This window comes from Ornithorhynchus anatinus, chromosome X1 (genome assembly GCF_004115215.2).
Source record: "Ornithorhynchus anatinus isolate Pmale09 chromosome X1, mOrnAna1.pri.v4, whole genome shotgun sequence".
Lineage (NCBI taxonomy): Eukaryota > Metazoa > Chordata > Mammalia > Monotremata > Ornithorhynchidae > Ornithorhynchus > Ornithorhynchus anatinus.
In genome coordinates, this window is record NC_041749.1 from 9,428,937 (window position 1) to 9,453,840 (window position 24,904).

The window sequence follows — 24,904 nt, forward strand, 5'->3', positions numbered from 1 at the left end:
GTCCTGGAGGATTTCTCTCTTCTTCCCTGAAAATAGACTCTAGTTTTTCGGGGAGAACTGACATCAGCAATCAATTTTAGGTTAGCTCTTGAGATTGGGCCATTTTTCTTCTCCCTTCAACATCAACATCAACTTAAAATCTATATTTGGATATCACATTTTGGGCAGCATCGGGACTCCATCTAGGTATGCAATGGTCCCTTTCATATTAAACATATATTAACCTGGGTGCATCAACTGTAAAATAATAATATTTCTGCAGACACCCAGTTTTTGGTAATGTTGTTAGGTGGCTGTGACAGGAAAAGCTAAAGTAACTAATTTATGTTAAAGAAGCTTTAGACTCAAATATTGCCCAAATTATTGAGAACCTAATATTTTCCTTCAAAAGATGTATTTCATTCAACTTAAAATATTACACTCTACTCATGGGTTGTTTTTGAAAATACAGAATACAATAGGGGAAAAAAAAAAAACCTGATTATCTCCTTTCTTCACATTCCCAAAACATCCAAGAATTCATGATCACACTTCTTAGAAGTCTAACAAAACTAAATCATTTCTTTAGAGCTTTGACTTTAAATACCATTTCCCGTGCTGGTGGGCAGGGAACGTGTCTACCAACTCTGTTGCACTGTACTTTCCCCCGAGCTTAGTACAATGTTCTGCACACAGTAAACACTCAATAAATACCATTGATTGATGCTGAAATATCAAGTATTTTGCCCCCATGGCAAAGTGTCTTCCTTCTTTAAGTAGAAATGCCTACTTTCTCCAAACTCTGAAGAGGAGGTTTAGGTTTGACTAAGGAGCCTTATATTAACCTTCAGTAAAGTCATAAATCACAGAGAGTTTCCCGAGAGCTCCAATTCATAAAATCTACAAACACTGAGGCTTATTTTAGGGGGCAAATACGGGAGCACTTGACATAATGATATTCAAGAAACTGGGGAGAGATATAAGAAAAATCTGACGAATATTTCAGGATGCATTTCAGAAAATGTGGGCATTTCTCTACATATCTAAAGGGGCTTTTATTTTTTCACATTAGTTTGCACTCCAATTTAGAAATTAATTTAGAAACTTAAAATCACATCTCCTCTAAGAGGCCTTCCCTGATTAAGCCCTGACTTCCCCTCTTCCCTTCTTCCTTCTGCATCACCCTTGTTCTTGGATTTGTGCCCTTCACACACACCATCGTCAACCGTCATGGGTTCTAATCCCAGCTCTGCCACTTCTCTGCTGTGTGACCTTGGACAAGTCACTTCACTTCTCTGTACCTCAGTTACCTCATCTGAAAATGGGGATTGAGACTGTGAGCCTCACGTGGGACTGGGACCTTGTCTAACCCTATATGCTTGTATACACCCCAGGGCTTAGTAGAGTGTCTGGCACATGGTAAGTGCTTAACAAATATCATTATTATTATTACTATTACATACATATTTGTAATTTAAAACCTTTATTCCCTCTAGACTATAAGCTCCCTGTGGGCAGGGAGCATGTCTACCAACTCTATTAGTTTGTACTTTCCCAAGCGTTCAGTACAGTGCTCTGCACCCAGTAAATGCTCAACAAATATAATTGATTGACACAATAGACCCATAGTTACATTTATCATCTTAATGCTATGGTTGAAGTGCAGTGTTTTCTTCTTTTGTAACAACCAAAACTATTCAAGTTTTGCAGCATCCCAAAGCACTATCACTTCAAATCTATCCCACTACCAGCCCATGATTAGACTGTAAGCCCGTCAAAGGGCAGGAACTGTCTCTATCTGTTGCCGATTTGTACATTCCAAGTGCTTAGTACAGTGCTCTGCGCATAGTAAGCGCTCAATAAATACTATTGAATGAATGAATCCGTGTGTGGAGGGACAAGTGAATAAATCTCGATCAAATTTAGGATGATGCACTTTAGACAATACCTAATTTGTATGCTTTATCTTTTGCAACTCGTTCTAAATCCCATTCATGCCTCCTGGGGAAAAGTTTCCCTACAGCTTAACAGTAAAAATCATGTTCCCCGATAATGGCAACATCAACAGCTATATTTTGGATTGGAACGAAAATGAAAAAAAAAAAATAATGAGCAAGTAGCATTTTTCCAAAATACTTGCAATCAGCCCTTCTCCTGCTAAAAATAAGAATCCAAGAGATCTTTATAATAGGTCCTTTTTAGCTTCTGATACTTTGGGAATTCTTTGTTTCCTGACTGTCAGAAGTATTTCAGAGACGCTCCATAGGAAAGGAAAGACAATAGATGAAGGATTTTACTAACGGTGGGTAATCTCCAAGTTTCTTCAGAGACATTCATAGTGACTTAGTGGAGAACCTCATCCTCCATATTACAAAGACACATTCTGTAGTCATGTCTTTCCAACATCACCATAAGAAGCAATCTCTGGTTGTTAAGAAAATAACTGTAGTTTTTGTTAAGCACTCCCTAAGTGCTGAGCACTGTACTAGGTGGCGGGGTAGATACGAGATGATCAGATCAGACACGGTTCCTGTCCAACGTAGTGCTCCCTATTTACGGATCCCCATTTTACAGATGAAAATGCTGGGGCAAAGAAGTTAAATAACTTGCCAAAGGTGACACAGCAGACAAGTGAATGAATTGGGATCTGAACCCAGGTCCTGTGATTCTTAGGCTGATGTTCTTTCCACTAGGTCACATTGCTCCTCTTTCAGAAGGTCTACTTAGGTTCTGAAAAATTTAATCCTTAATTACCACATATTTTACCCACATGTTCAGCTATCCAGGGCCACAATAAACCAGAAACCAGGAGAGGCAAGATTATTAAATATTTTTGTGCTGTGGGTGGGGCTCTAAAGTGGGATCAGTCCTTTTCCACCTAAAAGATATGATTTATCCCAACACTTAGTACTGTGGTTGATGCTTAGTAAGCACTCCTCAATACAATTAATGGCTTTCCCTTATATACTTTCTGCAGCCCGATCCTACCCACTACTCAATATCAAATGGAGGATGTTATCCTTTACAATTGGTTCTAAGACTGCAGCAAACAGCCCATTAATCCTACCCAAAATGATTAGCTCCTCTTATCTAATGGGCACTAAATATCTGTTCTCCTTCCCAACTTGGGTTAATAAGCCCTGAGTGTGTGGCTCAGTGGAAAGAGCCCGAGCTTGGGAGTCAGAGGTCATGGGTTCGAATCCCAACTCAGCCACTTAGCTGTGTGAATTTGGGCAAGTCACTTTTCTTCTCTGTGCCTCAGTTACCTCATCTTTAAAATGCGGATTAAGACTGAGTCCCACATGGGACAACCTGACACCTTGTATCCCCCCAGCACTTTGAACAGTGCTTTGCACATAGTAAGTGCTTAACAAATACCATTATTATTATTATTTTATTATGTCTACCTCAAGACTTGACTGATGTTAAGTGCTTAACAAATACTCAAATTATTATTTCATAGGCTAGAGATCTTGGTGTTGCTCTCTGCTCTTTACCAAGCATTTATCACATGGCAAAAATCCCGTGCTTTGGTGTAGTGCCAAAGAAACCACTCCTAAATGTGTTGCAGCTGTTTAGAAATGGAGTTTGAACAACCTTTCTTAGTTGCTTGGAAATGAGGGTCATTGAGTTCAGAGCTCATTGCACCCTGATCTATAATGCTATTTTTAATGATGAATCAGAGGTTAAATCTACTTCTTTAGGACCAGTACTTGAATACCTCACTAATTTAACTTCCAATTATGACATTTCTTATGAGGTACTGACTTGCTTCTTCTGACAACTTGCATCTAATGTGCTGCAACAGGCAAAATCTCTTTCTAACTGGATAATAAATTACTACATCTTCGACACATTAACGGGTCAATCAATTGTCTTCACTGAGCACTTACTGTGTGTAGAGCACTTGGGAGAGTACATTCAGTGGAGTTGGTAGACACATTCCCTGCCCACAAGAAGTTTACAGTCTAGATGGGGAGATAGACATGAAACTAAGTCCATAAATTAAGGCTACCTATAGAAATGCTGAGTGGGCTGAGGGTGGGATAAATATCAAGTGATCAAGGGGAACAACTCCAAGTATGAGTTGGCGAGAAGGGAGAGAGCTCTTTTGCTCTTGTCACTTTCTTGTCCATTAAAAAGTTTCCATTTCCCCCTTTCCAAAATCTCGACTAAGTGTAGACCCCCATTCTCATTTCTGCCTCCTTTTCCTATTCCACACAAAGCATCACACTTGCTACATTATAATATGCTTTTCTGTTCCTTCCAATCGCTTCACCAAAAATAAGAATTCCACCTTCTCTTCTCCAATAACATTGCCAGTTTTTCTCTTCAGATCAAAACCCCCGCTTTTCCAATTTCATTACAACATCCAATACAAATCTGGAAACAATTTCCCAGTTCTAAAAGTAGAGGTCTCAAATAGGCTCCGTCACCTTACTAACAAGGAAGAGTTAGTTGGAGATCTTGAGGTGACTCCTGCCTCGGGGAAAGTAATCACAAACTGACTTTTTTTTTTCCAGATCCTAATGGAAGGAGAAAGAAATGTCACAAGGTAATGAAAACAAACTTTCGAACTCTAACAAGCTTCCTGCCCTACATAGGATCTTGAAGAAAGATGCATGCCAGACAGATGTTCTAAGAGCTTGGAATCAAATTGCACTTAGCGAGAGCAAGAAGAATAACAAGATGCCATGTTGGCTAACCCAGACTGATACAGTTGCCTAGAAGGAGAATGGCTAAGCTCACTAAGGAGAGGGATAAAATATGATTCTTCTGTTACCATTTCTTTAGTGTTTCAGTCATCTACCGTATCTTAAGGTCACATCACCTCCAAGAGGTCTTTCCTCAATAAACCCCATTTCCCTCGACTTTATTTTCCTTCTGGGTCATGTATGAACTTGGTTCGCTGATCGTCGGGTATCTAATATTTGTCCCACTCAACTCCAGAAGCACTTACGTCCATAAATTTAAATGAAATATTAGAAATTATTTATATTAATGTCTGTCTCCCCCTCTAGAGTGTAAACTCACTGGATACTTTCTATCAATCAGTAGCATTTATTGAGGACTTACTGTATGGCAGAGTGCTGTACTAAGCGCTTGGGGCTCATAATGTTAATGATGGTACTTGTTAAGCGTTTTCTAGGTGCTAAGCACTGTTCTAAGTGCTGGGGTAGATACAAGCTAATCAGGTTCTAGACTGTGAGCCCATCGTGGGCAGGGATTGTCTCTCTTCATTGCTGAATTGTATTTTTCAGCGCTTAATACAGTGCTCCCCACCCAGTAAGCGCTCAATAAATATGATTACGTGAATGAATGACACATTCACTGTCTCACTTGGGGCTCATATTCTCAATCCCCATTTTCCAGATGTGGTAACTGAGGCCCAGAGAAATGAAGTGACTTGTCCGAGGTCACACAGCAGACAAGTGGCAGAGGTGGGATTAGAATCCGTGACCTTTTCCCAGGCCCGTGCTCTATCTATTAAACCACGCTGCTTCTCAGCAGAGTGGTAGACATGGTAAAGTCGATGCAATGGTAAAGTTGGTTGATGTGTTCTATGCCCATTACTTTTTTTTACTTTCGGGATTCTGCTTTTGCATTTTTCCTTACTGACAGCTTGATGAATAATAAGCATTTAAGATGTTGGAAAGAAAGACATTATTCAATGCAAAGCAGTTTTGTTATTAAAATGGATTCTTTCCAGGAACAAGAACTGTACAACAACAAATACTTCAATTAAGAAAGGATCTGGGCCTGGGAATAAGAGGATCTGGGCTCTAATCCTGGTTCTGGCACTTTTCTGCTGTGTTATCTTGGACAATTCATTCATCTGGTATATCTGATGGAACATCATTTGGGTAAGGGGAGAGAAGGAGGGGACGAGGGAGTGAGGGGGGCAAGAACAGAGAGAGAGAGAGAGAGAGAGAGAGAGAGAAGTGTTACCCCCTTTTTTTTTTTTCTTATTCCAAGTTCTGTACCACTGCCTCTGCTTCAACGGAAGCCCTCCCTATTAATTAATACTGTGTATACAAAAGTAAAATCAATAAAAGTAATTAGATTCACCAATTTCATTTTCTTCTGTTCTGTTTTATTAATAATCACTGATTGCCAACTAATTCACAAATAATTCATTAGTAATGTGCAGCCTTTTTGAAGACTAGCCTGCAGAAAAATCACTATCTGTCCAAGTGGCCCAACCATAAGCATGATTCTGACACACCTAATTTATAGGATATTAACTTTTTTTAAAAAAAGCATAACCAGTCCCAAAACTAGTAAGTACTTTTTAAAAAAATTTTGATAGTAATTATTTTGTTGTTCTCATTATTTATTATTTGCACACATTACTAGTCACAATTATGTTAGCAGTTTACTTCTTATTTGGCAGTCTATCACATCACTTCTTACCTTGCAGTCCCCTGAAATATGTGATGCTTTGTTTTGCATTACTGGGGACCACCTGTGCAGATTCTTTGGCCTACCTGGCAAGAACCTGCCAAATTAACTCAGTGTGTGCTCCCCTCCTACTTACATCGTGAGGCCCATGAGGAACAGCAATTTTGACCAACCTCATTAACTTGTATCTATCTACCCCGACAATGAGGACAGCTCTTGCATATAGAAAGCATGTAACAAATATCATAGTCAGGCTAGTAATAATAGGCTGTGTAGGCCTAAGAATCTCTGAGCCTCTCTCAGGCCGAGGAAACCACGGAGTGTTGACCTGATTGGATGCCCAAAATGAAGAAAAGGGGGTACCTGACCCTACCCTCCTACAGGGGTGCTTACTACTTGGAATGGGCCTCTTGGGTCCATTTTTAGACACTCCACAGCTCAGGAATTCCCACTGGCTTAAGCTAGCACAGCTTGGAAATTCTGCTCTTCAAATCGGCATGGATGGGCACACCAGTTTCCTGGATTTGTTGGGAACATTTTCACCAGGGAGATGATTGGCTAGATTAGCTAACTGAATATAGACTAATTTCCTTTGGAATTTTCATTTAAACATGGGTTTAAGTGATCTTAGTCATATTCATTAAACAGAAAAAGATGAAATAAAAACACAACTGCAAAAGTGACTTCCGCAAAAAGTGTCGGTTTTACTCCTATAAGAATTAAAAGCTTAACCTGCATTTCAACCAGCCCACAACACATGCACCCCATGGATACAAATCCACTATATGTTGATTCAACTCAACACATGAATGTCCTGCCCCTCCTTTAAATCTAAGCAATAACAAGAAATCAATTCCTTTCTCAACCTTTTTATCCTCCCTGCTTTCATTGCTTTCCTGTCTTCTGCTGCACAATTTAAATTTAAACTTCCACCTTCTCTCTCTTGCATCCCTTAACTTCCTATTTCCCTCGTTCCCCACCCAGCTTGCCACACCACTATTACATCCTTCAGAATGGGGATCAGGCAGATCAGAGAGGTAGGTGGCTGTGTCCCCCTCCACCGCTTCCCCTGCTTTCCCAAAATGACTCTCGTTCATCCAGGTCTTCATTTATGTAGCTTTGGCTGATATGGGGAGGAGGATATTGAAGGAGGGAAGGGAAAAGGTGGGGGGTGGCAAAGAGTGGCATGGCTAGGATAGTTGCTGTTACAATTTAAATTTCAAAAACATAGTTTTTACTTACCCGCAGGACTTGGCCATTACTATTTGCATGTAAATGGCTGGGAAAATGTATCCTAAAGCACAAGCACTCACTCTATGACCATTTTGGAATATGCTTATAGAGCAAAATTCTAAAATTTAATCCTGCCACTAAAAGTGTTATAGTAACAATTATTCAATAGTATTTATTAAGCGCTTACTATGTGCAGAGCACTGTACTAAGCACTTGGAATGTACAATTCGGGCAACAGATAGAGACAATCCCTGCCCACTGACAGGCTTACAGTCTAATCAATCTAAAATTCAGTTAACCATGATATCAGATCATAATTAAAAAAAAAAAAATCTTCATTCATTCAATTGTATTTATTGAGTGCTTACTGTGCACAGAACACTGAACTAAGTGCTTAGCTTAGTTATTTTATATTGACCTAGGACATTAAATGGTACATGCAAATTAATAAGGGTATAATACTTATGAGTTAGAATGGAATCATCTATTTAGGAAAGATATTAATATACTGATATATTATTTCAAAGTGACTAAAGAATACATACTCCCGAAGTTTCTTTATATCTCACCTGAAATCAGAGCCTGTTCTTCTCCCATTTTCTGGAATTCCAGGATCAGGACACATGTCAGACACCAGGGCAACTCCACCTTGACTCACTAGATTAGAGGAAAATAAAAATGTCACTTATGTACGAGCTAGTAAAAATCCCGGAAGAATACAACATGATTTTCATAAACCATGTTCAATAAGCTACTAAAATATCACTTCCCTAAACTGAAAAGCCCTGAGCATCTTTATAGCAAATTCCTATGATGGACACAGTTGCTGTAGGATATAAACCTATATTGATGCTATTTGGCTATCTTAATTTTCAGTCTTCTAAAGGTGACATTAAGAGATGATGATGCAGCAAGAAGGTTTTCAGATATGAAACCTTGCATTCTGTAATGTGCTACCCTCATATATAAAACTATTCTACTTAGCCACTCATATATAAAACTATTCTACCTAACCACTCTCTTGGCCAATTACCCTCTAGCTCACATACTTTTTTTTTAAGTTAACCTACTAACTGTGGCCCTTTCTTCTATCTTCTCCTTCCAAACTCTTGTCCTTCACATCCACAGACCTTCCTTACTCAGCCCATCTGCAGTCATTCATTCATTCAATAGTATTTATTGAGCGCTTACTATGTGCAGAGCACTGTACTAAGAGCTTGGAATGTATATTTTGACAGCAGATAGAGACAATCCCTGCCCATTGACGGGCTTAAAGTATAATTGGGAGAGACAGACAAAAACAATAGCAATAAATAGAATCAAGGGGATGTATAGTTCATTAACAAAATAAATAGGGTAATAAAAATATATACAAATGAGCAAAGCCTCTTCAAAGCCCTTCAGCCAATCAACAATCTGTCGTATTACTCGAGTGCTTACTGGGTGAAAACTGTTCTAAGCACTTGGGATGGTACAATAGAGTTGTCAGAAATAATTCCTGACACAAGGAATTGGCCCTTTTAAAATCACATATCCCTTAGGAAGCCTTCCCTGCTTAATCTCTCATCTATGCTCCCTATTCTCTCCCCAGCTTCCACTTCAGCCCTCCCATCCTACCTAAGCACTTGTGTATTCATTCACCCCCTGCAGCACTTATGTTCATTCATTCAATAGCATTTATTGAGCCCTTACTATGTGCAGAGCACTGTACTAAGCACTTGGAATGGACAAATCGGTAACAGATAGAGACGGTGTCTGCCCTTTGACAGGTTTACAGTCTAATCGGAGGACACAGTCTAATCGGGGGAGATAGATATACTTATACATATACATATAGTTATGTATACATAAGTATAAGTACACATATACTTATGTATACATATAGTTATGTATACATAAGTATAAGTCTAAGTATACATATACTTATGTATACGCCTATCTCCTTTTTTTGACTTCGTCCTACCCATATTGTCCTCTAGACTATAAGCTCATTATGGGAAGGGAATTTGCCTGTTGTACAGTTGTGTTGTGCTCTTCCAAGAAATTAGTATAGTGCCCGGCACACGGTAAGTGCTCAATAAATATGACTTATATTTTAGTATCTATCTTCTCTGCCAGAGGACAGTTACTAAGCTCTTAATGCAGTGCTTTGTTCATTCATTCTTTCAATAGTATTTATTAAGCACTTACTTTGTGCAGAGCACTGTACTAAGCACTTGGAATGTTCAATTAGGCAACATATAGAGACAATCCCTGCCCAATCATGGGCTCACAGTCTAAATGGGAGAGACAGACAGCAAAGCAAAACAGAACAAAACAAAGCAAGACGACATCATCAAGATAAATAGAATCAAGGAGATATGCATCTCATTAACAAACTAAATAGGGTAATAAATAATATATACAATGAATAATATATACAAATAAGCACAATGCTAAAGGGAGGGGAAGAGCAGAGGGTGGTGGGGAGTGGAGGAGAGGGGGAGCAGAGGGAAAGGGGGCTCGGTCTAGGAAGGCCTCCTGGAAAAGGTGAGCTCTCAGTAGGGCTTCGAAGAGGGGAAGAGAGTTAGTTTGGCGGAGGTGAAGAGGGAGGGCGTTCCAGGTCAGTGGGAGGATGTGGGCCAGAGGTTGATGGTGGGACAGGCATGAACGGGGTACCATGAGGAGGTGGGCGGCAGAGGAGAGGAGTGTACAGGGTGGGCAGTGGAAAGAGAGAAGGGAGGTGAGGAAGGACGGGGGAAGGTGATGGAGAGTTTTGAAGCCAAAGCTCTGTTCCCAGGATGGACTCAAAGAATACCACTTATTGACTGATTGCTGACCTTTGTTTCTAAGTCAAATTGGGCATGAGGTTCTTCACAAAACTGACTATATTTAGTGGGTTTGAGGGAATTCCTACAATTCACTTTTGAAATGAATTTCTAATCCTCTCTAGAAATGGTGAGACTCCAAACAACTTCCCAGTTTCTCTCAAGTAACCAATTATTCTTATAATGGAATCAGCTGAAATTCTTGTAGGACAATCTTTCAAGTATATGTCCAAACCCTCCCTGCCAAAAATATGTTGTCTTTTCATTACGGAAAGAACAGTTGAGGGCAACTACAGTCGGGACATCTCCAAAACTACTCTCTTCCCTCAAAGAAAGTAACTACGAACACTGAGACAATGGAACACTTGAATGGTGATGTAAACAAGACACTTCAACATCTCTCCTACTCCTAAGCCCCATGTACAAATGACAGTGATTTGGGAAATTGTGATGAGAAAATTGTACTGAAGAGACATGATTAAAACATATCTTTAGCAGAAGTGAACTTCAAGGGTTCTTTCCAAAAAAAGCATCAAATGGGACAATAGATCCATGTTCTACGTTGGCATGACTTATGTTCATGAGCTTTACCAATGTTGGCCAAGCTAAAATTGGACTCTACCAAGAAAAGCAAGTAATAATGAGCTAATTCTTCTACGCAGAACAAATACAGAGAGGATGGAGAGTTGATTTACCAGGTATCTTGTGGGAAGGTGGCTTATTAATATCAATATTGATATTTATATTAATATCTTTCATACCTTGAGATTCATACCACTTTCAGGGTCCCCAAGAGCTTTCTGCTTATTCATATTTGATTTGGCTTCCGATTTACTAAGTAATCCATTTGCAAATGTGCCATGATTAGCATCTTTCTTTCTAGAACAAATATGGTATTAATTTACCAAATTTAATCCCCAAATTCCCCTCCCTAAAGGGAAATATAAAAATAAATCTTTACTCAGCACAGACTAATCCAAGTTCCATATTGTACTGTCCCTCATTTGGATTTATTTCATCCTCTATCCCCATCCTGGGACTCTTTCCCCAGCTCTGTCTTGCTTGTCTATTTACCATTCAACTTCTCCCAGATCCCTCAATGTGTTTGAAATTTCCCTATCAGGGGAAAAAGTGCCTTAATTTCCTCACTTTTCTCACTCGTAGGCCCATGCTCATTCCACTAGGCTATGCTGCTTCCCTATCCACTGGGTGTAGTTAACTCTGCTCTTCAACTCTGTGAAAGATACTGATGATAACACTGACTGTTTTCCATTTTTACAAAGGACTAACAAGTGGATTTGTTTTGTTATTAATAATTATGATAATAATGATAATGGTGTTTGTTAAGTGCTTACTTTGTGCCAAACCCTGTGATAATAATGATATGATGATGATATAATGATGATGATATGATATAATGATATGATAATGACAGTATTTGTGAAGCACTTACTATGTGTCAAGCACTGTTCTAAGCGCTGGGGTAGATGCAAGGTAATCAGATTGTCCCACATGGGGCTCACAGTCTTAATACCCATTTGACAGAGGAGGCACAGAGAAGTGAAGTGACTTGCCCAAAGTCACACAGCTGACAAGTGGAAGATTCAGGATTAGAACCCACCGCCTCTAACTCCCAAGCCCATGCTCTTTCCACTAAGTCACCCTCTTACTTACTTACTAAGAGAAGCACTACAGTATTCTTACTGTACTAAGCACTGGTTTGGATACAAACAAATAAGGTTGTCCCACGTGTAGCTCACAGTCTCAATCTCCATTTTACAGATGAGGTTATTGAGGCACAGGGAAGTGAAGTGACTTGTCCAAGGTCACATGGCAGACATGTGGCAAAGCCAGGATTAGAACTCATGATCTTCTGACTCACAGGCCCGTGCTCTATCCACTACACCATGCTGCTTCTCTTGTCAAAAGAAAACATGAAGATGTTTGAAGTCGTTTTAAAAGCAGGTGTGAAAGGCAACGTATGATCATATGAATATTCTTTGACTTCACTGTAAAGAGGTTTTTTTGCTTTTTTCCCCCTCCAACAGATATTGCTTAAGTTCACCAGTTCTATTTTGCAATCGGGAAGCATTTAATTGTACATAAGAAATAACAGCTATCAGAGAGATTAAACATTAGGCCAAGCTGCCAAAGAAAGTGGATAATTTCCATCACTAAATATCCTTCGCAATAATGACAGGACTCATTAAGGCACTGGGTACCAAGCATTGTGCTAAACACTGGAGTAGATATAAACTAATCAGTCAGATACAGTCCCTTCCCACTCAGGGCTCACAATCTAAGATGGAATCCAGGTGGTTTTGATGTTCTCCTTGCAAGTGGTAAGTTTTTAAGTAACACTCAGCTCTTTGACTGTGATCTATATAATACTGAGTAAAATAATGAAAATTTTAGTTGATGTCCATTTATGCCAGTTCAAGATATCCTAAGAAGCCTTTAAATATCATGCAGAATTCTTCTTGTGACACAGGAAAAGACATCTATTTGGAAGACGTTTACACAGTAAAATGAATAAGATAGGCCTGAGCAGATTTTAGATGACAGAAAATAGCAGTTTGGTAGAAAGGTGATGGGAAACTAAATGTAAAACAAGGCTGATTTCTGAAATACTGAAAGGCTTTCAAATGGAATAAGGTAGTTTAAAAGAAGCATGGTGACAAACAGGTTATGTACTATCAAGAAATAAGAGTTATGCATCCTTATTTCCTCTTCCAGTATCATCGAGGACAATTAATTTCTCTGAAATCTGAAGCTCCCCAAAAGGAAAAGTACTCATGGAAATCGATGCATATCAAACAGAAGATCTAGTGCTATAAGTAAAGATAGATAGCCTCTGAAAATGTAGAATTGGGTACAACTTGGTTTTCCACCTAAAACCTGATACAGCATGTCCAAGAGAATCAGTATAGCCTAATGGATAACCTACGCACCTGGAAGTCAAAAGGACTAGATTATCATCCCGGCTCTGCCACATGTCCTCTCTGGGACCTTGGGCAAGTCACTTTCCTTCTCTGTGCCTCAGTTACCTCATCTGTAAAATGGGGATTAAGACTGTGAATCCCACGTGGGACGGGGACTGTGTCCAACCCGAATAGTTTGTATCTATCCCAGCCCAGTTCAGTGCCTGGCACATAGTAAGCACTAACAAAAAAACACAAATACCATAAGAAAAAAAAAATGCAAGCCTGATTCTACATCTGCACAGAGAGTCAAAGGGATGTATTGATACTACTCAAACCTACGTGGGAGAGGCTAGTACAGAAGAAGGATATTTTATGCCGCCCGCTCTACACAAATTCCACAAAGGACCGATCACAAGTTAAACATGCACAAAAGAATCCTCTCACATGGAGGATGATAACAATGAAAATTGTTACCAGAACAATTATGTGGTCAAAAAATGCCAACAGGTTGAAGAATGTTTCAGATAAATTAATAGATAATTTATCTGAAGCAGCATGGAGCAAGAAGGTTTCGGGGAAATAGCATTGGCATAATGTGTAGAGCATGGCCCTGAACAGTGTTGAGCGCACAGGCCTGGGAGTAAAGAGATCATGGGTTTTAATCCCTACTCTGCCACTGGTCTGTTGTGTGACCTTGGACAAGTCACTTCACTTCTCTGTGTCTCAGTTACCTCATGAGGGCTTAGTCACGCAAGGCCTCTTGGAACAGGTGGGATTTTAATAAAGGCTTAGAAGGTGGAGAGAATGATCAGATATGGAGGATGAGGGAGCTCCAAGCCGAAGGTAAGAGAAGTGAGAGCTAAGTAGTATCTGCTGAGCACTATACTAGGTGCTCGGGAGAATATATAACAAAGTTAACAGGTGTTCCATGTCCAAAAAGAGGTTGCCATCTAGGGGGAATCTGTTATTCTAGCCATAACATTCTCCTGGGATTTGTTTTTGTCATTATATTGTCTCAGTATTTTGTTTTCATCTCTCCATATTTATCTCTCTTCTAAACCCTTTCCCCCTTTCCATTTGTAGACTGTGAGCTCCCCGAGTGACAGGGACTGGTATAATTTCCAACTGGGAATTCATCCCCAGGGTTTGGTAAATGGTGAGCATTTAATAATAATAATAATAATATTGGTATTTTTTTTTAAGTGCCTATTATGTGTAGAACATGTTCTAAGCACTGGGGGAGATATAGGGTAATCAGGTTGTCCCACATGAGGCTCCCAGTTTTAATCCCCATTTTACAGATGAGGTAACCGAGGAACAGAGAAATGAAGTGACTTGCCCACAGTCACACAGCTGATAAGTGCCAGAGCTGGGGTTCAAACCCATGACCTCTGACTCCCAAGCCCAGGCTCTTGCCACTGAGCCACGCTGCTTCTCTAACCTATGCTATTATTTTTATTACTAGTGATATTATCACAATGGGCAAGGGAATGGCATGAGGAAGTTAGCAGCAGCAGGAAAGGCAAGAAAGAGGCTCAGTTTCATGGATTAACTTGAGAGGAACAGAAGAGTGTGAGCTAGGATGTTGTAGGAAAAGAGACTTCATTCATTCATTCAATCATATTTATTGAGCACTTACTGTGTGCAGAGCACTCTACTAAGCACTTGGGAAGGACAATTACGCAACAAAAAGAGACGATCCCTGCCCACAACGGGCTCATATGAGTAGAAGGAAGAGAGTTGTTTGAATAGGGGTCTTGGGATAATTCATATTGATTTTTTAAAAATCTATAACTCATACTTCCACCGACTTTGGTAAAATGTTGACAAATATCTAGAATAATTTGAAATTTGAAAGTAAAGATTAGTGAACATAAATTGAACAACTGCATTTGATAAACTGCTTACTTAATATATTCCTGATAAAGTTATTTTACAGAAATCTTGAGGAAATAATCCTTGTTATGTTTTCCTTCGGTCTGCTAACCCGCCTTCAGCTTTCTTCAAAAATGATATATAGAAAACCAATAATAAAGCTTCTTTTGGTTGGGGGCATGATTACTATTTAAAAAAAATTGAAAAGATGCCAAAGTCCTAAGGTCCCATTGTAATCTCTTATTAAGAGAAACCACCAAAAATACTGAACCCAAAAGTAGGATTTTTGGACAAGGATTGTGTGTGTTTGTGTGCATGTTTGTGTGTGTGTTTACCCATACTTTCAATTTACCTATTTCAGTCATTCGTTCATTCATATTTATTGAGCTCTTACTGTGAGCAGAGCACTGTACTAAGCACTTGGAATGTACAATTCGGCAACAGATAAAGACAATCCCTGCCCAACAATGAGCTCACAGTCTCCTACAATTGTATGTCTATTTAAGATCTACTAAGAAAACAGATTTCAAAACTCTCTGTAATAGAAGCATACCTGAAAAATCAATCCATCAGTGGTATTTATTGAGCACTTAATATGTGCCCAACACCACACTAAATAGGGGTTTACAAGAGGGTCTTTAGACACGTAATCGTTTAAAATCAATTCTAGGCCTAACCTCTTTGTGAGTCCAGGTAAAACCTCTGCAAAATGTCATGTTTATTTTTCACTGTGGAAAATCAGTAATGCAGCAATACACTGAATATACTCTGCGTTGCGGTTCCACAGCTCCTACAGTAACCTTTAGCTGATGGACAGGCTTCTCTAGGGAAGACGTTTATGTTGGGAATCTGTCAAGTATTCTTTTTTGTTCTACTCTGTTTGAGCTTACTAAAGAGTGATTTAAAAAAAAACAACAAAAAACCCAACAACCCTTTTTTCCCTCACTTTTGAAAAAGATCCTGCTTTGATAGGACTGTGACTTTCTGTGAATTACTCATTAACCATTTCTCGGTCAGTTAAAAAGTCATTGATATTCATGTACAGAACCAACACTAAAATTGTGCTTCTTTTGCTAAAATATAGTGAACTAAATAAAACGTAACAAGGGAATATATGATCCAAAGTCTGGCAGAAGTGTAAAGGGCCATTTAAATAAATACTTGGCACATAGTAAGTGCTTAACAAATGCAATCATTATTATTATTATAAGGAAAGAAATAGATAATGAAACAGAAGGCAGAGGTTTGCCACTGTATAAACCATGTTTAATTAATCATTATATTCAGTACTTTCTCTGTGCAAAAAAACTGAATAAAATCTTGGGGGAATATAGGAGAGTTAGGAAACATGATGCCTGATTTCAAGGGATTTATTCATCCCGACTCTGCCTCTTGTCAGCTGTGTGACTGTGGGCAAGTCATTTCACTTCTCTGTGCCTCAGTTCCCTCATCTGTAAAATGGGGGTGAAGACTGTGAGCCTCATGTGGGACTGTAAGCCCGTCAAACAGCAGGGACTGTCTCTATCTGTTGCCGACTTGTTCATCCCAAGCGCTTAGTAAAGTGCTCTGCATATAGTAAGCGCTCAATAAATACTATTGAATGAACAACATCATTTCCCTGTATCTACCCCAGTGCTTAGAGCAGTGCTCTGCACATAGTAAGCGTTTAACAAATATCAACATTATTATTATACTTATTATTCAGTTATATTTATTGAGTACTTACTATGAATACAGCACTGTACTAAACGCTTGGAATGTACAATTTGGCAACAGAGACAATCCCTGCCCAATGACGGGCTCACAGTCTAAACGATAATGGTATTTGTTAAGTGCTTACTATGTGCTAAGCACCGTTCTAAGCTCTGAGGGAGATACAAACTTATTAGATTGTCCCACTTGGGGCTCACAGTCTTAATCCCCATTTTCCAGATGAGGTAACTGAGGCACAGAGAAATTAAGTGATTTGCCCAGAGCTGATAAGTGGCAGAGTGGGATAGCCTGAGACTACAATAAATTACAGGTAGGTGAAGCAGTGGATTATAAAGTAATGTACTTAAGTGCTGTCTGGTGAGGGGCTGGGCTAGAACATATGAGCTTGAGTGGTAAGAGATCAAGTGATGCAGGGGGGAAGGAAAGTAGGGTGGTGAGATCAGAGAGTGCTTTGCACACAGTATGCGCTCAGTAAATACGACTGAATGAATGAATGGAATGCACAGTGGGAATACCAAAGATGGAAGAGAGCTGAGAATTGGAAGATTTGACCCCCACATCATGGAAATCAACAAAACTCTGAAAAGGGTAGACATAAGTGAGCCTAATTGTTTCCCCAGTGTCAATGCTTCTCCTGAAACTTGAAAGCTTGAAATCTCAATAACAATGTTGGTATTTGTTAAGTGCTTACTATGTGCAGAGCACTGTTCTAAGCAGTGGGGTAGACACAGGGTCATCAGGTTGTCCCACGTAAGGCTCACAGTTTTCATCCCCATTTTCCAGATGAGGTCACTGAGGCACAGAGAAGTAAAGTGACTTGCCCACAGTCACACCGCTGACAAGTGGCAGAGCCAGGATTCAAACCCATGACCTCTGACTCCCAAGCCCGTGCTCTTTCCACTGAGCCACGCTCAAGTCATCGAGCCTCCATGATGGTATTCAAGGCACGTTGGGCCTAGACCTGTGAGTATACCCACCCCAAATCAGCATGACCAAATATGATTACAAATTAGTCTGCCCTGGTGGTGGAATCACCAGTCAAACATGTTAGATAGGGTATTCTGAAGCCCTGTGCTCCAAAACAATATTCTCCCTTGTGATCTGATAGACTTCAGTTCATTCATTCATTCAATTATTTATTGAGCGCTTATTGTATGCAGAGCACTGTATCAGGTGCTTGGAAAGTAAATTCAGCAACAGAGACAATCCCTACCCAACGGGCTCACAGTCTAGAAGAGGGGAGACAGATACCAAAACAAAACAAAGCAAGTGGACAGGCATCAATAGCATCAATTTAAATAAATAGAATTATATATATATATATATAATTAATAAAATAAATTGAATAATAAATATGTACATATATACACAAGTGTGGTGGGGCAGGGAGGGGGGTAGAGCAGAGGGAGAGAGTAGGGGCAGTGGGGGGAAGGAGGAGAAGGGAGGCTCAATTTGGTGAGGCCTCCTGGAGGAGGTGAGCTTTCGGGACTCATCAATATCATTAATGGTTTCTTTGAGGTGACTACTACAGTGATACAGTTGATGAGTGTGATTCCTCACAGAACATAATTAGAAAGAAGCCCTCTGTGGGTATTAGTTATGTAGGTACTAGTTATGTACTTTAGGGAGACAGAATCTGTGGCAGTCCCAGAGTAAACTGAAGGACTTCAATATCAGAAAACTCATACCCAAAAAGAAACGCATTACAAGGAATTTGTTTTAGGAAAAAAAAATAGTGAACAATGACTTGTTTTTCTAATAATCCCTTCAACATGGAGGAGATAGTAAAATGAATTTTCTCCTGCTTCAGATTCATTGGTCTACTTACTAGGTAAAAAACATTGAATTCACTTTACGAATCACCTTGGCGAAAAATGATCTGTTTCCCTCAGCTGCTTATACCGCTATGGCTTCTCGAATTCTTATAAACGAGAACACAAAGCTATGTTACATATGATGCTATTGAATTGGAAATGAAAGTGAAAATCAGAACATTCAATCTGGAGCTTTTGAATGCATGGGTATGCCAAATTTAAATAGTTCTTCGTACAAAACTGAAAAACCTAGAAAGGGAGAGTTGACACTTACCAATATAAAATAATCAGGGTGCATTTTAAATGTACACAAACATTATTCACCTAATAAAAGCAATATTTTAATGACTCACCAGCATTTATAAAATCCCCAAACCGAATCTGCTCCAAATAAAATCATATAAGCCCCCATATTGCACCCAAGAAACCAGTTACAGAGTTGTGTAAGATGATTGATGGGTTATCCTTCATTTTACAAGAGGAGGTTTTGTTGGAAAGGGAACTTAAATGACTCTTCAAGATCCCCTAGGAAATGTGTGGCAGGTCCCAAATTAGAAACCCTTGCCCTTGACTTTCTAGTTTAAAATTTACCACAGCACAATGATACTAAGCAATAAAGAAGCCTACTTCTGAATATTTCTCAGAGGGCTTCCTTCATGAGGAACATAATATTACAGGTGAGGAGAGAAAAAAAAAATAATAGTGATGGGAAAGATCTAGGAAAATAAATAGGGGCAGATTTTTCAGGAAATGTGTAAGTGGAGATATTTTGGCAGCCCTGGGAATCTTTATATCAGGGACAGAATTAGGGAAATGATTTGGATTTGGAAAAAAATTGGATTTTTTTCTATTTCCTTGGAAGGAAAGATCAGCAAGATGACATCTCATGAAGCATTAGATTCATTTTGTATCTTGGCAATATGTCAGGCAACCGATGCCTACAACAACAGGCTTGGTAATGTGTTGCAAAAAATACAAACTAAGACACTGAGCCAGTAAAATCCAGCTCCATTTTTGGTGAAAAAATCCTGCCATCTTTCTAATAATAGTGAGGTTCAAAGTGAAAACTGGCAAAACAGGTTTTTACCACATCAAGGTGGACTGTAACAATCTCTTCAGTATAAGGAGAAAGAAGAGAATGGTGGTCAAGGATATTTTATTTTTTTTTTGAGGAAAAAATGAGGTGTGATGTGTGGTTGCTTCTTCATGAAATGGAAAAGGATAAAGAACCATAATTTTTCATTGTTTGGGGACTGAAAAATATTTCATTTGCCAATTTCTAACAGTTTTACAATAGGAATCCTTTCTCTAAAATGAAATATACTTAGAGGCTATGGCATTTGAATAATCAAACTAGATATCAGATAGATATCAACTAGATATCAAATCTCATTCATGACATTTATTTAGAGTGTAATACTTGGTCGGTCTTTCAGAACTGAGGGAAACTGTGATGCTGCTAAATCTTTCAGTAGGGTGATGGAGACTTTCTAGAAGGGCAGCACCTGCAACTTTCAAACAACTGAGAATTAATATCTCCAACGCAGGACTGAAGACATTCGCTGTATTCTGCAGCCTGGGGAAAACACTGCCCAGTAATACAAGTACCAACAGAGTTGTAGAAGACCAGATCAATAAAACAACATATCCTTTGAGAAATTCAAAGTCAGAGAGTGGAGCCTAGGACAATAAGATTTAGATCCCAATAAAAGGATGTAGGGTAATAGTAGGGTCTGACTTTATACAGTTCAAAAACGTGGACTCTCCAGACACCACGGTCAACTTCTAAGATGATTTCACCAATGCCAACTATGTGTGAGTTTTGATGATAATGATGGTGTCTCCCAACCGGAATGGCAGAGAGCCTCCGTGACTGCAGGATCCTCAATAAGGCAAGATAGGACCCTCTAAATGGGTCCTAGAATGTGGTAAAATATACCAGCAATAAAACACTGCTCATCACGTGCAAAAAGACTGTTAGAGAGATACCAAAGAACTACACTAATAATAATAGCGATTATGGCATTTGTTAAGCACTTCCTATGTGCCGGGTACTGTACTATGAGGGCGGCAGTAGAGACGAGCAAGTTGGGTTGTGTATAAACTCTCACATGGGAATTCCAGTCTCAATCCCCATCTTACAGGTGACGGAACTGGGGCACTGAGAAGTGAAGTGACTTGTCGAATATCACACAGCGGACAAGCGGCAGAGCTGGGATGAAGCTGTGCTGAGGTGAATGTAAAAGGGATGGACAGAAGAGACATTCCAAGGACGTAATGGAGCAAAACCTCAAATGACATGGCATAGCAGTAGGCGGTTAGGTGTTGGAAGTAAGTGTTAGAGATGGATGGATCTGTCTTGAACATGAAACTTTGGCAACATTTTGACCCAAAGAGAGGGAATCCAAATGGTCTTAGACTGATAATAAGATAAGGAACAATCCTTGAAGTGGAATTGTAAGATAAGGAACATGTCCTTGAAGTGGAATTGTTTGTAATGCAGGAATGGTAACCTGTGGTGTTTTGCATTACAGACAATCCTCTAAGATTTCAAAATAGCCAATCAGACCACCTGTTGGACGAAAACTAGGAACTGCAGAGCAGAAAATGTGAATCCACAATTCTAATGGGCAAAGTCTCATTCATGATATTTCACAGCTGCAGAGGTGCTTCTCTGAATGAATTTATTCTCTGTAAGCATAAATCATCATTTTGGAGAGTATTGAATAAGGTTTTAGGACTTTTCTTTCTTTTTTTTTTTTGCTCTAATTGCGATGAAAGTATCTGTCTTTGTATTTTTTCCTCCAGGTTTGACTTAATAATAATGATAACAATAACGATGGTATTTGTTAACCAGTTACCATAGGCCAAGCACTCTTCTAAGCTCTGGGATATATATAAGGTAATCAGGTTGTCCCATGTGGGGCTCACAGTCTTCATCCCCATTTTACAGATGAGGTAACTGAGGCACAGAGAAGTTAAGAGGCTTTCCTGTTATGCAGCAGACTAGTGGTGGAATTGGGATTTGAACCCATGTCCTCTGACTCCCAAGCCCGTGCTCTTTCCACTAAGTCACACTGCTTCTCCACTTGAGGACCTGCAAGTCCTGAGTGACTTTTTGTTAATATATCATCAATAAAGGGCTTCTTTTCTGGATGTGGCTTTAAACATGAGTGTTTTTCTTTGTGTTTCATATATGAGAAAATCTTATGAGTAAAATATCTCCTGGAAATTACTGAATTTGTAAACTCTCTCTCAAGCATGCACATAGAATATCATAACTTTCAAAGGATTTCTAAGTTATGTTTGAATCCTGGCCATATTTCTTAAGTTCCTTATTTCTTTGGGATGCCTTGATTGGTGGATTGCTTCTTTTTGTCCTCCATTTAGAGTACTTTGGGAAGAACAACTCTAGTGTACAATCAGTCTTTCAGGATATTTGCAAATGACAATAAAAATATCACTTATAGTAGCATCTAGATTATGCTAGTGAAGTTGAGAGGTTTCATGACTGTGTCCCAAATAGATACATTTACATAGAGAACAGCAGACTTGTAGGTATGCTTCTATAGATTTGTATTTATCTATCCATCCATCTTCAGGAGTATATTTCTAACTAGATATATAGATATCAGTGTATATATATCTATAAACTTTAGAAGGATAAAGTTTAAGCGTTTTTGGGTCAGTCTGAGCATTTCTTCTATAGTGACTGTTGAATGAAACCATCATTTATATTGCCTGTGCTATGACATTGTACCTGTAATTTAAATTTATCAGCTTTGATACTGTCTTCCACATTTCAAATCTTCAATCACTAATAGTGCCATCCTGAGAAAATTGCATGCTCCAAAAAAAAAAAAAAAAAAAAAGGACCAAAAAAAATAACCACACCCTCTCAACTATTACTTTGATAAAGTTTAATTTTCACTAAAAACCCAAAAAGAACTGCCTATCAGATGTTCTTATGAAATGTTGGCTGGGGGTAAATGGAAAGGAAAGGCAGAGAAATTAGTTGTATGAGCAGGTGTCATTGGGAGGGACAGATCTGCAAATGTAGATTGGCAGGTCTGTAAAGTAGGTGAGATTTGATTGTGCATGAATACTGTGTCCACCTGTGATGTAGCACATAAAAACTGACATATGAAAATATCAGTCTCTTTCCAACTGAGGATTCACAGACAACACAAATGAAATCCAAATGTACTGTCAAATTGCACAAAGTGAAGCAGCATTGCCTAGTGGAAAGGACATGGTCCTGGAAGCCAGAAAGTCTAGGTTCTAATCCTGATTATGCCCCTTCAATCAATCAATTAACTCTATTTATTGAGCCCTTACTGTGTGCATGGCACTGTACTAAGTGGTTGGGAGAGTACAATTGAGCAATAAACAGACACTCCCTGCCTACAACAAGCTTACCATCTAGAAGGGGAAAAAGACATCAATATAAATGAATGCATTACAGATATGCACAGAAGTGCTGCGAGGCTGGAAGAGGGTTGAATAAAGGGAGCAAGTCAGGGTGACCCAGAAGGGAGTGGGAGAAGAGGAAAGGGGTGCTTAGTCAGGGAAGGCCTCTGGGAGGAGATGGGCCTTCATTAAGGGTTTGAAGGGGGAAAGAAAGTCAGGAGGAAGGGAGGCAAGATGAGGAGATGTGTGAAACTTGAATGTCATCAGAACATCATGTAGGACATCTGTCCTGAGGGAAGAAGGGAGAATGATCAGGCAGAAAGGTTAAGAGAAGAACCAGGAAAGTACAGTGTCAGTGAAGCCAGGTTGGCTAAGTTGTTTACCAACTCTGTGGTATTGCACTTTCCCAAATGCTTAGAATAGCGCTCTGCATACTGTAAGTGCTCAATCAATACCAATGATGATGATCATCATCATCATATTTGTTTCCAGGAGAAGGGGGTGTTCCACATTGTAGAAGCTAAGTGATAGATCAAGGAAGATTAGGATGGTATCCGTAACGGTGACATTTGCATGTCATCATTTTGGGGAAGGAAATATTTGCTGAGCAAAAGGGCAAGAATTCTCTCCATTTTGTACAAGTGATCTTTTTTTGTTGAGAGGAATGAACGATTGATTTTATATTGGGTCGTATAGCAAATTTATCATAATTCTTTGAAAGGAAGTTGTGCTTGTGGAAATGTAGGGGTCGGATGAGTTTAAGAAACTGAAATATAGTAATATTCCACTACATTAAAGAACAAAAATTGCTCAAAATTCTTTAGATTAAATTCTCTAGAACAAATCTTCTTAGCAAAAGTGTTCCCAAATTCTGTTAGAAATAAATAGTAACTGCATCCATTATCAATGGTCAAAATAGACTGAGCTATTCCCAAATAGATTGAAAGAATGAACAGAGTGAAACTTAATCTTTCCAAAAGAAGATTCAACCTTGTTTTGATAAAAAACAGATATTGAGTGAATAATTCCAATGAATAAAATCAGTTTCTAGGTTACCACCAAAGACATTTTCCCTCAAGGTTTAACTTATTACATAAATGCCATTGTAAAATCAGAAATACTCCCTAGAGAGAAAAAATATATATAATAAATGAAGTCTAGTTGGCAGTAGAAAAGATAAAGAAATGTTTAAGGAGAGAATAGGAAAGTCATGTAATGTGATAGCAAATATCAGAGCTCTTTCATGACTGGCTGTACTGTTTTCTTGGTCTTTACCTTTTAAATTGGCCCTCAGTTCTGTTTTGAGTAAACTGCTCCTTCACTAGCAAAGTACAATATTACAAGGGAGATGTTTTCCACACCTGTCAAAATTTCAGAAAGGAAATAATCTGCTATGCTGACGTAAAATGACACTTTTAATTTTTCTAGGATAGGCACAAGTTCAGACCACATTTTTAATCAATGGAGATTATCTGGATTTTAAAAATAGGTAAAAAGAAAATTGAACACAGTTCCCTTTGGGGTTAGGGGAAGGAAGGCCAAAAGATGGATTTGTTTGCCTAGTTGTGATGGGCTATGCTGAGTTAACCACATTCATTTCCTCTTTATTGCCCAAGCCAGATGCAAACTGCACTAGTTGTAAACTCCTTGTGGGCAGAACCTTGTCTATTTACTCTATTCTTCTAAGCATTTAGTACAGCACTACGCATACAGTACATTTTCAATAAATAACATCGATTGATTTATA

General features: G+C 39.0%; 1 protein-coding gene across 1 annotated transcript in view; it reads right to left on the minus strand.

Moving 5' to 3' along the window:
* Positions 1-24,904, minus strand: part of CSMD1 (CUB and Sushi multiple domains 1) — a 1,410,881-nt gene that overhangs the window by 420,386 nt on the left and 965,591 nt on the right. The window contains exon 9 of the mRNA XM_029051790.2: positions 8,184-8,271. Within this exon, the coding sequence (XP_028907623.1) occupies positions 8,184-8,271 (88 nt within the window). The remainder of the gene's footprint in view (positions 1-8,183; positions 8,272-24,904) is intronic.